This window comes from Mus caroli, unplaced genomic scaffold, assembly GCF_978045245.1.
Source record: "Mus caroli unplaced genomic scaffold, Mus_caroli_1 scaffold_5, whole genome shotgun sequence".
NCBI lineage: Eukaryota > Metazoa > Chordata > Mammalia > Rodentia > Muridae > Mus > Mus caroli.
This window is the reverse complement of record NW_028227260.1, coordinates 94,528,586-94,543,978: the sequence shown is the minus strand read 5'-3', so window position 1 is coordinate 94,543,978 and position 15,393 is coordinate 94,528,586. Positions and strand designations below refer to the sequence as shown.

The window sequence follows — 15,393 nt, the reverse complement described above, 5'->3', positions numbered from 1 at the left end:
GAGCACTCCATAGCCTCAGTAGTAGTGTCAGGCCTTGGGACCTCCCCTTAAGCTGGATCCCACTTTAGGCTTGTCACTGTACCTTCTTTTCCTAAGGTTCCTCTCCATTTCTGTTCCTGTAATTCTTTCAGACAGGAACAATTATGGGTCAGAGTTGTGACTTGATGTCCTGTCTTCCTGCTGGAGGTGGGCTCTGTAAGGTCCTGCTCCCTACTGTCAGGCATTTCATCTAAGGTCCCTCCCTTTGAGTCCTGAGAGTCTCTCACCTCCCAGGGCTCTAGTGCATTCTGGAGGGTTCCCTCAACCTCCTACCTCCTGAGGTTGCCTGTTTCCATTCTTTCTGTTGGCCCTCAGTGCTTCAGTCCTTTTCCCTACCCCAAATGGAGACATACTTGAAGCAATCCCACTGAAATCAGGGACAAGACAAGGATGCCCACTCTCCCTGTATCTATTCAATATAGTACTCGAAGTGCTAGCTCGAACAATAAAACAACAAAAAGAGATCAAATTGTCAAAGAAGAAATAAAAGTACCACTATTTGCAGATGATATGATAGTATACATAAGGGACTCCAAAAATTCTACCAGAGAACTTCTCCAGCCATTAAACAACTTCAGCAAAGTGGCCGGATATAAAATTAACTCAAATAAATCAGTAGCCTTCCTTTATACAAAGGATAAACAGGCTGAGAAAGAAATTAGGGAAACAAATCCCTTAACAATAGCCACAAATAATATAAAAATATCTTGGGGCACTAACCAAACAAGTGAAAAACCTGTATGAAAATAACTTCAAGTCATTCAATAAAGAAATAGTTTGAGGTAAATTGGTATCAGGTCTTCTTTGAAGGTCTGGTAGAATTATGCACTAAATTTATCTGGCCCTGGGATGTTTTTGGTTGGGAGGTTTTTAATAACTTCTATTTCCTTGTGTGATATGGGCCTGTTTAGATAATTTACCTGCTCTTGATTTAACTTTGGTATGTGGCATCTGTCTAGAAAACCATCCATTTCATCTAGATTTTCCAGTTTTGTTGAGTATAGGCTTTTCTAGTAGGATCTGATGAATTTTTGAATTTCCTGTTTCTGTTATGTCTCCCTTTTCATTTCTGACTCTATTAATTTGGATACTGCCTCGTGGCCCTTTAGTTAGTTTGGCTAGGAGTTTATCTATCTTGTTGATTCTTTCAAAGAACCAGCTTTTGGTTTTGCTGATTCTTTGTATTGTTCTCTTTGTTTCTATTTGGTTAATTTCTACCCTGAGTTTGACTATTATTATTTCCTGCCTTCTACTCCTTTTAGGTTAGTTTGCTTCTTTTTGTTCCAGGGCTCTCAGGTATGCTGTTTGTAATTGGTCCCCACTGATCTGTACCTTTTGTGGTTGATTTTTTTGTTGACTGATTTTATAACCAAATAACTAAGTGAATCTCCTCTTTGTATTTCTTCTGGAGCAATCTATAGCCTCCAGCATGGCAGAATTCTTTGTGTAACCTTAAAAGTACTCTTTAAAATATCTTTGTCAGAATCAGGCAACAAAATGTCAATAAATAATAGATTGAAGAAATTGCTTGTGAATTATTTCTAATGGTTGTTACACAAAATACTGGCATAAAGTTGGACTATTTAACACTCCCCGTGGAAGTACCTTTTTAAATCTCTTTAATGGATGATTATTATTCAAAGTAGATCTAAATCTTTTTCTCATGAGAACATTGCTCATTGGACTAGTAATAATGCTAATCTAGTATGACCTCATTGTAACATACATGTGCAAAGATCCCCATTCCAAAAAAGTCAGTTACAGGTTCCAGTAATTAGAGTTTGCCATACATTTTAGGAGAGGTCACAATTCAACTACAATCACCATTAACTGCTGAATTGGATGATTTAGACCTCCTCCATTCATAGGTGTAAAGAATGAGCTGAGTTTTCCCCATCCCACTCATAATATTCTTAATGGGAGAAGGGAAGGTGTACATTCATGAACAGCCCAAACTGCACCTTTAGCACAGTGCACTAGCCCTTTCTGCTTTGCTGAATATGTTTTTTTGTCCTTCTAGTTTCGAAACTGCATCTTACAGCTCTTTGGAAAGAAGGTTGATGATAGCTCTGAACTTTCCAGCACCTCCAAGACAGAAGTCTCATCTGTCTCTTCAGTGTCACCTGCATAAAGTCTGCCTCCAACCTGTCCCATCCATCAAAGCTTTGGCCATGTTTTACCTCCCTTCTCATATATCCTTGTGAAATAAACATAATTTCTCCTTGCTCAAACCAACCAAGTCCCAGAGATGTCTGTAATGTGAGGTTATTTAAGCTGCTGGGTGTTCAGGAACTAGACCTGGAGGGAATACAATGTAGGCAAAGACACCAGAACATATGTGGGTTTTTTTCCACTTTTAATCCAGTCCCCGTGTCTGTAGATATTATGAAAAGAGAATGGAAAACTGGAAGGAGAAGGCAAGTGGGCATCTGCAATGTATCTCACTGGGCTTGCAGTTACAGAATTAAGAAAATGAGAGCAACAAAGTAGCTTTCCAAAGAGGTCTTACTGGATTCCCTCAACAACTGAAAGGAAGAAATTCAGGTGAATGGCACTTCTTGCCCCTCAGTGTCCATCTGATGGAGGCTTAGCATCCTTTAAGTCTGGTCTCCACTTAAAGGGGACCCAGGCCTGCCAGTCAATAATAGAGATGACATGGCGCTTCTGCCAGGCCAAAGTCCCAAGCCCAATGATCATAAATACAATGAAGATGCGCAGGCGTGAGCTGAGCAAGGGCAAGGGGCAAGAACACAATGTAGAGACCATGAGCAAGAGGATGGTGGTCAGAGTGAGAAGCAGGCTTATGAATCTGAACAAAAAGTCCTTGGGACGGGTTCTGAGGCTGGCCATCATCTCCAGTTGGGTAGCTTGCTGTAGAGTTTCTAGCTTGGTTATTCTGCTCTTGAAAGTCTCCATTACATCCTGCAGGGAACATACACACATATACTCACCAGAAGCCAGACAGAAATGTGCTTATCTAATCTAGTAATTTATTTGTTTAGCGGTGTTCAAAAAGCACTGTTAAGATGTTTTTCTGTTTTTTTTTTCCTTCCTTGTTGATTTATTTATTTGAGACAAGATCTCTCTGTATAGTTCCACGTGGACCAAAACTTGTTAGATAGACCAGGCTGTTCTCAAACTCAGAGATCTGCCTGCCTCTGCCTCCCAAGTCCTGAAATTAAAGGCATGTGCCATCATACCTGATGAGTTGAATCTTTTAGGAAAGATGGGAAGAACCTCTTGGGTATGCCCAGCAGAGACAGACAATTGCTGTGGAATGCTGGGCTGATGGGTCCTGGTGAGAACTATCTACTGCTGAGACTGAAAACCTAGGTGAAAAAGGTCTAACCAGGAACAGGAGTAGGAGCTATGAGTGTGGAAAAGACTGAGGGGCAAAAAGCTAGACCCCAAGAAGAGATTCCCAAAGGCTTTCTCTCTACTAGCAATGCAAACACCCCAGCATTCCTTGGGCTTGTCAGGCCTCACTCCTGATTTATAGGTCAGAGACTCCAGGGTATGAGTCAGTAATTGACCCTACAAGATGAGAACCACTGTCCAAAGTCTCCAAAGCACCTTGGCTGCATGGTAAGGAGTGGAGTTCACACAGGCATGCAGGGTGGACACTGCTGGCTCTAAACCAGGTTACTATTATACTATCAAGCCAGACACAGCTCTATATCTTCTCTTGCCTTGGCTTGGGCATATCCAAATACATCTATTCATCCCCATATCCTTCTCACTAGTCCTTTCTCCCCAGTGCCCTCACCCATATTTCCTTGGCTCTTTCATAGGACAAATAGGCCATTTTCTCTTCAGTGCATGCCAGATGCTGTTTGAGGTGGCAAATCTCATCCAGGTATTTCTGCAAGTGATCATTCACCTGTTTTTCCATCAGTGATTGTCTAGGATGCAAGAGAGAAAGTAACACTCCCTCTGTACCTTTACTCAGAGCTCATGCTGGCATTGAGTAACCTGAAGCTGGATTTACTAATAACATCTCTACACAAACATACACACACACACACACACACACACACACACACACCTAGGATTCTGTCAAAGGGGGATGGATCTTCTATCTCTGCCTGGGAATACTTAAACTACTTACACTAATAGATCTTATTAACAATTATTCTCTACTATTTTACCAAGTATGCAAAAGACTAGAAAGTATAGAAATTAAATTTTAAGCTATCCCCCCAAATGCTCCCAGGAGCAGTGTTGAAGATGCAGTAGCTACTCCATAAATGAATATTTATTATAAAGACCTCATTGTGTAAAGTTCCATTTGTATGCAATCCACAAACATGAGTCATATGAGTGGGTGCCAGGAACTGGGAACCAGGAGTGACAAGGAATGACTGCTAGTAGGGTTTATTGTTTCATGACATGCAAATTAAATTTCAACCCATATATTGAAAAATATAAGCAAAATATACTACCTCTTATATATACAAACATAAACAAGAAAGTATTATAACACGCATGGAAAAGATTAACACCTCAATGAGGGTAGTGACGTCAGACAAAGAGGCTGGAGTAAGAGGTACCAAGAGAGCGCCCCTGAATCTGTGTGAGTGCATGCAAGCTTATGTGTGTTACTGAGGGTGTGTGTTACTGAGTTTGAAACCTGGAGCCTTACACATGTGAGGCAAACATCTGACTAGTCCATACAACTGGATGCAAGATTGGATAATAGATTAACTCTGAATATACTAAGACCGTACTAAAATTGTATGCTTTGGTGGGAAGATAGAATTGGTGACTCCTCCATGAAGCACATAGAAAGTCAGGGTTGCCCCCAAGGTCAGGGGGGAGAGTCACACATGATAGGACCTGGATTCAATCTCTAGTATCACAAACAAAACAAAGCAAAGCAAAACAAGCTTTACCCTGTCTAACATAAGTAATTTCTTTCAAAGGTACAAGTCTTGCCCATTTCTGAGAAGTGACTATTAGCATCTTCAATTAGAATCCAGTGGCTTTCATCTTGGAACTGAAGTCCAAGACTGAGAGCTAGATACAGAAGGGGATGTAGAACAGACATGGTAGTTACTATGTCACCCCAAGCCAAGGTACAAAGTAAAGCCATGGGGATTAAAATAAAAAGGGGGGCATGTAAGACAGGAGAATTCCCATGATAGTTGACACAGCTAGACTCCAAATTAGAAAGTGTTTGAAGAAGGTATAATGATAACAAGCATCAGATAGAATTGGATAGTGAAACAGGCAATGAAGATAGTGCTAATAGAGTAAGAACACAACTCAGGAGCTTGAGGCACGTGATTATAGGGAAAGAGCAGAGCGGAGGCTGGAAAACTGAAAACTGAGGTGGAGTGAGTAGCCAGAGAGTCATGAGGATGAATGGAAACAACTCATCAGAAGTCCATCTGGGGACTGATAGAATCCAATAAGGTATGTGGGATGGCAGTTATATGAAAGACACTGTATGCCTAATATCCCACCTAAAAAGCCCATGTGGTGTCACACACCTCTGATTCCAATACTCCAGATAATAAATTAGAAGACAGCCTGGGCTACAAATGAGGACTATCTCAGAACAAGTAAATAAATCTCTAAGGAGCCTAACAGGCTTGGAAAGCAGATACTGCTGTTGTTAACCCATGGTCAGAGAGATTCTATTCTTACTGCTCTTCTAGAGGACTTATGTTCAATTCCCAGAACCCACATGGTAGCTCACAACTGTCTGTAACTCTAAACCCAGGGGGTCTGACCCCTCTCTGAAGACTGCACTCACATGATGCACAAAAACTCATGCAGGCAAAACACCAAAACACATAAAGTAGAAAATAAAATCTAGCTCTCATCTCTCACTAATGAAGCTTCTTATTAAAGTAGATTTGGATCTTTAGAGAAAATCGCAATTGGTCAAAATGCAGAGATCACTGACTGTGGGTGCCTGTCCCCAAACAATACATTTGCAATACAACCCCTACACTTAAGGTTCAGGGAACATGATAGAAGAGGTGGCAGAAAGATTGTAAGAGCCTGAGGACTAAGATGGGTGCTTCAAGATAATCTTCTAAAAAGAAGAAGAAGAAGAAGAGGTGGAAGAGGAGTAAAAGGAGAAGGAGGAGGAGAAAGAAAAAGAAGTTGAAGAAGATGATTTGGAGAATGAGTGCATCCAGGAAGATATTGGAGAATAAAGAATGAATATAATGATGGTACATGAAAATTTCTTTTCTTTTCTTTTCCTTTCTTTTCCTTTCTTTTCCTTTCTTTTCCTTTCTTTTCTTTTCTTTTCTTTTCTTTTCTTTTCTTTTCTTTTCTTTTCGACAGGGTTTCTCTGTATAGCCCTGGCTGTCCTGGAACTCACTTTGTAGACCAGGCTGGCCTCAAACTCAGAAATCAGCCTGCCTCTGCCTCCCGAGTGCTGGGATTAAAGGCGTGCACCACCACACCCGGCTATGAAAATTTCTAAGAAATAAGAAAAAATATATAAATAAATATATATAAATAAATGGGTAGGTTTGGAGAAAATGGCTCAGGACTGGTTTTGAGATCATTTCACCCTAAGAAAACCTTATTTCTAACACCTGCTTGGACAAGTCATTGGATCAATCTGAACTTTAAAGGTTGATAATAATAATGAATAATATTAAATTATGAAAATCTTACTAAATTATCATAACTATGAAGTGGCAAGGTAAAGATCCCAGTGGGTTAATGAAGACTAAAGAACATATAACAGAGGAATGAGAAACTCTAGGAGTTTGGACAAGGATAGTAACAAGAGAAGTCAGAGCTTGAAGATGCCAAGGATAAGTAATGTCATGGAGGACTGGCAAAGTTTCTGCTATGACTATGGGATAACTAACTGACTGGAATAGAGTAAAGGTAAAGGCCACTGGGCCTGAGAGTCTAAAGTATCTAATGGGATCCTTGACCTTTGTACCAGACTCTGCTACCTCTACTAACCCCAGAAGGAGTTCCATGACAACTGGCATCAGATTCATCAATCCAATATCCTCCATTCTCTCTCCTCCCCCATGACAGACAGTCTTAGATGTTCCAGTCACCAGCTGGTGCCTACTGTGCTTTCTTTGTGAAATCCACAACCAACAACTTGAGGCAGAATGAGCTGCAGAACTTGGCTGATTGAGGAATTTCCACATGTAAAGGTCATATACAGTAGGAGAAACCAGCAAAAGAACAAGAATAAAAAGAGGTTTCAGAGAAAGAACAACATTTAAAAACCATAGTTGAAAATGAGTAAAATTACACACAGCATCATCACAGCAAAACCAATGAACACCAAAACAGAGAAATTCAAGGTTAGCCAGAGCTACACTAAGAAAAACTGTCTCAAAACAAAACCCTATAAACTCCAAAAAAAAAAAAAAAGAACCAGAGGAAAATAAAAGTGATAATATTCAAAACACCACCATCAAAACAGTAGCAGCTAATGGACCAGCCTGACTCCATCTTAAGACTAGAAGACATCTTATTACAAGGTTAAAATAGTCATTCCTGTTTTCTGCAAAACTTAAGTTTGGCCATGTCTTGACCCACTTTCTGGAATTTGACATGTTTCACACACTATACTCTAACCATACCCTGACTCCACCCTGATAAGATGTTCTGTCAAATAATTTTCAGATGTCCTGAAAAGTTAGTTCCTATGTAACCAAAAACCCTTAGAAACCTCCTAGCCTTGCAGTTTTTTGCACTATATAAACCCCACTTTCTCCTATGTTAAATGCTATTCTCTCAGACCCCACTACAGGGAGATAGGCCTGTCTAATAGAAAATAAAGCTTGTTTAATTCAACCAAAAATTTGGGTCGATGGTCTTTATTCTCATTTGTTAGGATTAATACAGCCTTTTCAACACAAATAAGAGAAGCCAAAATGGATGGTTTTCCATATGCATAGTATTTTTAAAAAATAAATTCTAACCCAGAATTCTAAGTCTAGCAAAGATATCCTTTAGAAGTAAAATAGGTATACAATGGCTCTGCTGGTAAAGGGAATTGCTACCAAGTCTGACCACCTGAGTTCAATTCCACATGGTGGAAGGAGACAACTGACTCCTGAAAGTTTTTCTGTGACCTCCACATGTGCCCACATACTTATAGGATTAAATAAATTTAATAATAAAAATCTTTTAAAAGGAGAAAGAGAACTAAGTATGAGCATTCATCATTGTTTGCTTCCTGACTATGGGTAACCTTGAGCTCCTTCTGCCATGAGTTTCCTAAAATGGGGAACTTTACCCTCAAACTGTGAGCCAAAATAAGCTCTTTCTCCCTTAAGTTGAGTTTTTTAGGGCTTTTAAAAAAATACTTCCACAAGACAAAAAGTAATAGTACATCAACACCTTGGAAGTATTCCAAGATAAGGAAGCCAGACATTTCATAAAGAATGAATGTGGATTATAAAGAACTAAAGAAAATAGTGTCTCACTTCTCCTCTGCTAGCTGAGGCTTCTGCCCAATTGCCATGGAGGACCCATCAGAGATGTTTGACCCAGTTGTGGATCCAGAAACTCCTCATGCAGAGTCCTCCCCATAGCCAGGTCTTGAAAAAGCTGACCACCAACCCCAGTGCCAAGTAGTTAGTACATTGTTGCCATCATTGGATTGAGAACAGATCAGTAAAGAACAGAAGTGAAAAAAAGCTTAGGGAAAGTTCAAAGTGCCTTTCCCAGAAGGGTCCACATGTTATTGTTGATGCAGAGAGATCCTGTAGTAAGGATGAAAAGAGTTATTTGGTGCCACGCACTCTGGTCGAGTCAGCTTGACAGGCCAAGAGGCCTGGAAGCCACTCACGAGGCAGAGAGTTTCACGGAAACTCACCTCCTGCAGTCTGGCATTCTCTTTAACCCATATACTCATACCCTATTCCCGAGTTAGTCTGGTGTATGGATCCACGTGCTCTCTTTTAGTATTATCTTATTATAAGTGCCTTTTAAGATTGAATTCTGACATAGCTAAGCCTTCACCAGTGTTCCAACGTCCTAGAAAGTCCTTGAGCAGACCATGGGCTTGGAATTCAGTAAGAATGTTGCCTATTCCGTGACATTCAGAATTACCTCTGATATTACACTATCACTTTGAATAAAAGCTAAGTCACTGCCCTACACAGGAATTTACCATCACCAAGGAAGAAGGAAGTTTGAGACCTAAGAAGGAACCAGAGTAGATACTTAGAACTATAGATAGCTGAGTTACACCCATACACACGTATTTACAATGGCCTAGGAGGAAAGTGGACTATATAATAGACTAAAATAGGAACTATGGCAAGGGCACGAAGCCCTTGACCCTGGCTTCTAAGATTAAGTGGATCTTAGGTGGAACTCTTTTTGATCCCAGTTGTTAACAATGAATTCTATCCCAGGTGGTTCCTGTCAGACCTTCTGTGTTTATATTCCTCTGTTTTGTGTAAGAATCCAGTAACCTCTTTGTATCTTGCTGGTGTGTCACCCAACTTCCCTATTTTCTTCTGTATGAAAAGTTTGATGCTCGATTTGACAAATTACATTCAGATTCCACACAACCTCTCCTGTGTGCATCTGTCTGTCATTTCATCTGACACTTTGCCCACCTGCCCCAGAGACCCATTCCATGCAGACAAAGGGATCCAGAAGGTCTGAGGCAATTTGGATTGAGAAAAAACCTAAGCTAAGAAGTTTTAAGGAAATTAGTATAAAGAGAAGAGTGAGCTAAAATAGGAAAAAAAAATAGGATAGTCAATTGAAATTGTATGCAGTCCTTACTGCTAATAATGCAATGCAGCAGATCTGAAAGCTATTTTTCTTTCTTTTTTATTTTTTATTAATTATTTTATTTATTTACATTTCAAATGTTGCCCCCCCCCAAGTTGGGGATAGCCCTGGGGCTAATTATATTTGATGTTAATTCCATTCTCCTGTGAGTGGCTGCGAACAAGGAATGTAAACCTGCTGCCCAACTTAATTTGTAAAATACAGGAGAGCTGATGATTGGGCAGATAAAGGGGAGGTGGGTCGGAAGATGGGGAGAGTGAAGAAGGAGAAAATGGAAGAGGGAGAGGACACAGAGGAGGAGGAGGAAGAAGAAAAGTGGAGCAGAAGCACATAGCCTGGAGAAACGGTAAGTTCTAAGGGGTCTCATAGATGGAGAAGATGGTAGTGTAGCAGTAGATCTGCCCAATCTAGACTCACAGCATGTATTCATATTAATTGAGTTGTGTGTTCATTGCCGGGGCATATTTGGGTTGGAGAGATTTACCACAATACCTACCCCTTCACAGTTCCCCCTCCACGAGCACACCATTATATCTCCCCTTCCCTTCACCTCTAAGAGGGTGCTCTCCTACCTGCCCACCCAGTCCCACCTCACCCCTCTAGAATCCCCCCTTTTCTGGGGCATCAAGCCTCCACAGGACCAAGTGCATCCCCTCCCACTGAGCCCTGGAGAGATGGCTCAGTCATTAAAGGCTAGGCTCACAACCCAAAGTTTTGGGGTTTGGTTTTTTTTAAGATTAAAGTTTTCCTGGTGCTGAAGCATCTCCTCTAAACTTGTTAACCTTTAAATTATATAGAATGTGTGAAGTTTGAATGCATGTGAATGACTTTTGACCCAAAAAAGAATGGGTCTAAAGTATTCTGTGAGCTTTAGAAGCCTCAAGTCTGGGGTTAAGGAAGAATGTAAATAGAATTTGGGGTAGTTTGGTTTAGAAGGTAATTGGAATAAACCTTTGGATTTCCTAGTTTGCAGAATTTTTTAATAAAGGCAATCTTGTTACCTTAATTTTTAGTAATAAATACACAGAACAGATTAAAATGAACCATTGGCATTTGGGAATTGTTTTTACATGTGTATGTGTGGGCATGAATACTCTAGTGCGTGTGGAGATCAGAATGACTTGTCAGTATTTCTCCACCCATGGGATCAAACTCAGAATGTCAGGCCACCAGACTTTGTGGCAAGCACCTTCAGTCACTGAGCCATGTAGTCCCCCACCATAGTTGAATATCCCAACCAATGAGAACATGATAAATGTACAACAAATACATGTTCCTAAGGAAATCCCCTACCCCTAAATCCTCATTGGTGGAATAACTTGGCACAGGCAGGTGTTTGTGGATTTCAAGCTTAAAACATCTATAGGATTCTAGCTGGGGGTTGTAGTTCAGCTCCCCAGTATGGACTATATGGATTGATCAGCCTTGGAGTGTGTGGTCAATAAACCATCCCTATTTGAGTAAGATTGGTGTCTGAGTGGTTTGTGTGATGATTCCCAGACCCCAACAGTTATAGACATCTGATTTTTTTTTTACAAGAAATGTAAATATGGGCTGATGAGATGGCTCAGCAGTTAAGAGCACTGACTGCTCTTCCAGAGGTCATGAGTTCCAATCCCAGCAACCACATAGTGGTTCACAACCATCCATAATAAGAAACAAATAAACTTATGCGCCCGAGCCAGCAGGGCCCAGAGTGAGGGTAGTCTGAGCAAGTGGGGCCAGAGCAAAAGGGAGTAGGGAAAGGGGGGGATGTAGATGTGTGTGTGTGTGTGTGTGTGTGTGTGTGTGTGTGTGTTAAAGAAAAAGAGCCCCTTCAACAAACAGTACTGTGAACACTAGAATAATGGAACTTAGTTCCTATCTCTCACCCAATTAAAAACAAATCAATCTCAAATGGATCAAAAACCATAATTTAAGACCTGAAATGCTGAAATTATAAAAGGAGAGGGTAGAAAATGCTTTAAGATAATAGACATAGTCAAGGACTTTCTAAATAAGACTTCCAAGTCTTGCTCAGTCATGTAAAGAATGGAATGACATGGTTCCCACCCCTGGAATAGAGCCAGCAGGGCATGGACCTCCACAAGTGTTGATGGTTTCAGTAGGCATAAGACTTGTTTGTATGATAATGTACATAATTTCATTCCTCCTTCAAGGAATGTTCTCTCTACCAAGGTTACTAACTCCATGATAATCAGAAACAGCATAAGTCCAAGAGGTGAGGATGTGGCTAATGTCTCAGCAAAAGGTAAATGCTGAGACCTTCAGAATAGCCCTTAAGGCTGTGGGAAAGAACTCTAAAAACATAAGTTCAAAAATATATAATTTCTCAACTATGCAATATATAAGGATGCAGTACTAATTATTTGAGGGGCTTCTCAGACCTAGAAAAACAGAGGCAACTGCACTATGAACCAGCTTGTCAGAAAGATACCAAGGAAGGAGAAAAAGAATTACTTAGAGAACTAACACAACACTTTTAGAATGTTTTCTAGCAGTTATCCAGAGAAGGCTGTCTAAAGAGTGAACATAGTTCTTTTAGAATGTTTTCTGGCTTTCTGATTTTGATCAAAAACCCAAAAATTACTTTTAGAATTTTTCTAAAATTTCTGGATTTGGTTAGAAAATTCAAGAATTTTTATAGTAGCTTTTTTGACTTTGATTGGAAAATCCGTGAGCTATCCAGAGAGCTTTTAGAATTGTTTTCTAGCAAGAGAGCTGTCTCAAGTAGAGAGAGCTCTCAAGAGAGCAACTACAGAGAGCTATCTACAGAGAGCTTTCTAGAGAGCCATCCTGAACAAAACATGGGCTCTCAGCTTGGACCCATAACTTGACTTCAAGTCCTTCTCTCTCTTGCTAAGCTGTTGAGGAGACTTGTATTAATGGTTGCCTATGGTGATAATGACATGAGACGGAGCAAGGTACACAAGGCTTGTGAGATACCAGAGAAGGGACTCAATAGGATTGCAATGAATCCATTGAGGGATTATATTTTTGTATTTTGATGTTTATTGTTTTAAGACGGGATTTTACTATGTATCGAAAACTGGCCTTGAAATCACTACATAGCAAATTCCTGGCTTGCTTCTTTATAAGTTAGTGGATATCTGTTTTGCCTTAGAGAAAAATAAATAAATTCGAACCACAGCATACTGAAGACAAACATCCAAGAAAGGTAGTCACTTTTGAACTGAATATCTAATACATCTAGTGCTTAACATACTTCAGTTCAGACTGAGTCTCAACAAACTTTCCCAAGAAATGGGACATAGGGAGCATTGCCTTTCTAATACTAATGGCCTGCTAGGCTCTCACTGCACTTGGCTGCCTCTATTGCTCCACTACACCAAGTAGACTCTCTAGCAGGTACCCTAATTTAACCAGCAAGGGACAAAGCATGAGGTGGCAAGAAAAGAACCACTCATTCCATTGTAGGTAACAGTCACCAAAGAGGAGCACAGATCTGTTCTTTTCATCTGCCCTCACCCTGACACTGTCCCTGGTTCCTTCCTAACCCTTCATAGGTGAATCTCAAATTATCTCTTGACCGCTTCTTAGCTTGGGAACCAAAATGTAAAAGGGAGCTTTCCTTACTTGGTTTTCTTTTCCTGGAGTAACTCCAGTATCCTCTGCACATCAATCATATGACTTTCCTTGAGGCTTTGATGGGAAACCTGAAAGCTAGCATGGACCTTCTCGGCTTCTGTCAGTTCTTCCTTCATCTTCTGCAAAAGCAGCTTTTGTTGCTGGGCCACATACTTTTTGTCTGAGAATTTCCTCTGCTGCATTTCTGATAAGTGACTCTCTAGAGTAGAGGACCTAGCAAAGTTGATGGGCAGGCTATCTTCCCCACTTGGCTTGGACAACTTGGAATATGAAACCTTCCCACTTGGCTGCTTATGGCTATCCAAGCCACTGCCCACTTTCAGCACTGAGCTTGTAGGACTGCAGCCCTCTTCCAGCTCCTTCAGCTGCTGATGACACTGATAGAGTTTTCGTTCAATGTGAGCAATAGTGGCAGAGGTGCGCTGGTTCACCCTCTCAAAGGCCTTCCGGATGTGTGGGGCCTGGTGCCGGTCAGCTTTGGATACCAGTTTGAGGTAGCTCATGATATTTTTATCCCTACTGGCCTTCTCCACTCTCAACTGCTCTGAGAGGTATAAGATTCGATGCTTGACACCTTCCCTCACATTGTGGGCAAGCTCACCATCTGAGAAGCTAGTGTGACTACTAGGGCAATCCTCACGGAAGGAAGACAGAGACCTGTAAGAGGGCACGTTGGGGGGGAGGGTTGCACTTGAGCTCTTGGTACTTTCCACCTGCATTGAGAAACAAGAAAACATACAACAGATGCCATGTGAGCTTCAATTAGAAGATTTGAACATGTATGGAGTCACTTCAGAAAAATACATGTGTGCATAGACAGTAATGAGTACGATTTGTATACTCACAATGAGCCCAATGCAGACTGTGGGGAGGTGGGGTTCATTTTCTGGGCCCCAATTCCCCACTTTTCAACACCTACTCCTTGCAATTATCCTACTACAAATCTCAGATGGGTATAAACTGATGTCTACATCAGGCTCATCTGCCCTTGAATCTCTCTTTCTAGTATCTATTCCAAGAATTACCAATTATGTCTCTCATTTATTAGGGGCTGTTCTTATAAAGTAGCCATAAACTTATTCACAATAATCAGTGCAGCTTCTGTATTGCTATTTCTGGAAGATAGGAGGAGAGGAAGGTAGAGAAATTTCTATGCTAACAGATTTATTCATTCATTAAATCATTTGTCCCACACATTATTTACTGAGCATTAATGAGACAAGGTAGGCAGGGAGTCAGATGAGGACAATGCACTACTATACAACAAAGGAAATAAACCACAACATTGAGGCTTATGAAGGACTCTTACAAGCATATCGGTGAACAGAAGAAACCAAACAAAAGACTTCACATGGTATCTTGTTCTGTTTGGATAAATTTTAAGAGCGTGTAAAACTAAGTAATCTTGCATAGGGATGTCTACATAGGTGACAAACTATAAAGACAAAGCTTAGTCATGAGTATCATAAGTGAAGTGGAAACTTAAGGGTTCTTTGGAAAGTCAGTTGTGTTGGATGGTGTTTTGTTGGGGCAAACATATGAAGGCATGTTTTCCTGAAGTTGACACAGATGAATGGCTAAGGCAGACTCATGAAGGAACTCTTAGCTGAAGCAGTCACAGGAGAAAGGATGTTCTGCTAACGCAAGCACATAAAAGGACACATAATGAAGGATTCTTTGTTACAATGCACATATATTGATCCACCTTATATTGTATAGCTGAGCTCCATTTGTTGGAATTCCATAGAAATGCACCAAAAAACTTCTGGTGGCGTGCTACAATTTCTTGCCATTTCTGAGGACTCAGGCTGATTGGTAGAGTAATGTCAGCTAAGACAAACACACATGCTGAGGCAAGACACATGGTGAGGCAAGACCTATGGAGGACACATGATGTTTGGAGGGTATAATAGGGATAAATGGACGGTGATGAAGCCTGAGCTAGGCTTGCTTATAGAGTTAGCTGTGCAAAGCTGTTTGGTCTCATCTTCACTG

At 40.7% G+C, this 15,393-nt stretch overlaps 2 protein-coding genes across 2 annotated transcripts in view; one reads left to right on the top strand and one right to left on the bottom strand.

The window, feature by feature from the left end:
* The window catches only part of Opn1mw (opsin 1, medium wave sensitive), a 28,019-nt gene extending 25,849 nt beyond the window's left edge, over positions 1-2,170 (top strand). The window contains exon 6 of the mRNA XM_021153782.2: positions 2,060-2,170. Within this exon, the coding sequence (XP_021009441.1) occupies positions 2,060-2,170 (111 nt within the window). The remainder of the gene's footprint in view (positions 1-2,059) is intronic.
* A 365-nt stretch (positions 2,171-2,535) lies between these two features.
* On the bottom strand, positions 2,536-14,117 carry Tex28 (testis expressed 28). Its single transcript, XM_021154104.2, has 3 exons — positions 13,387-14,117; positions 3,806-3,941; positions 2,536-2,961 (listed from the first exon to the last, which is right to left on the bottom strand). The coding sequence occupies exons 1-3, from the start codon at positions 14,115-14,117 to the stop codon at positions 2,605-2,607; spliced, it is 1,224 nt and encodes a 407-aa protein (XP_021009763.1). The 3' UTR covers positions 2,536-2,604.
* Positions 14,118-15,393: the final 1,276 nt, after the last annotated feature.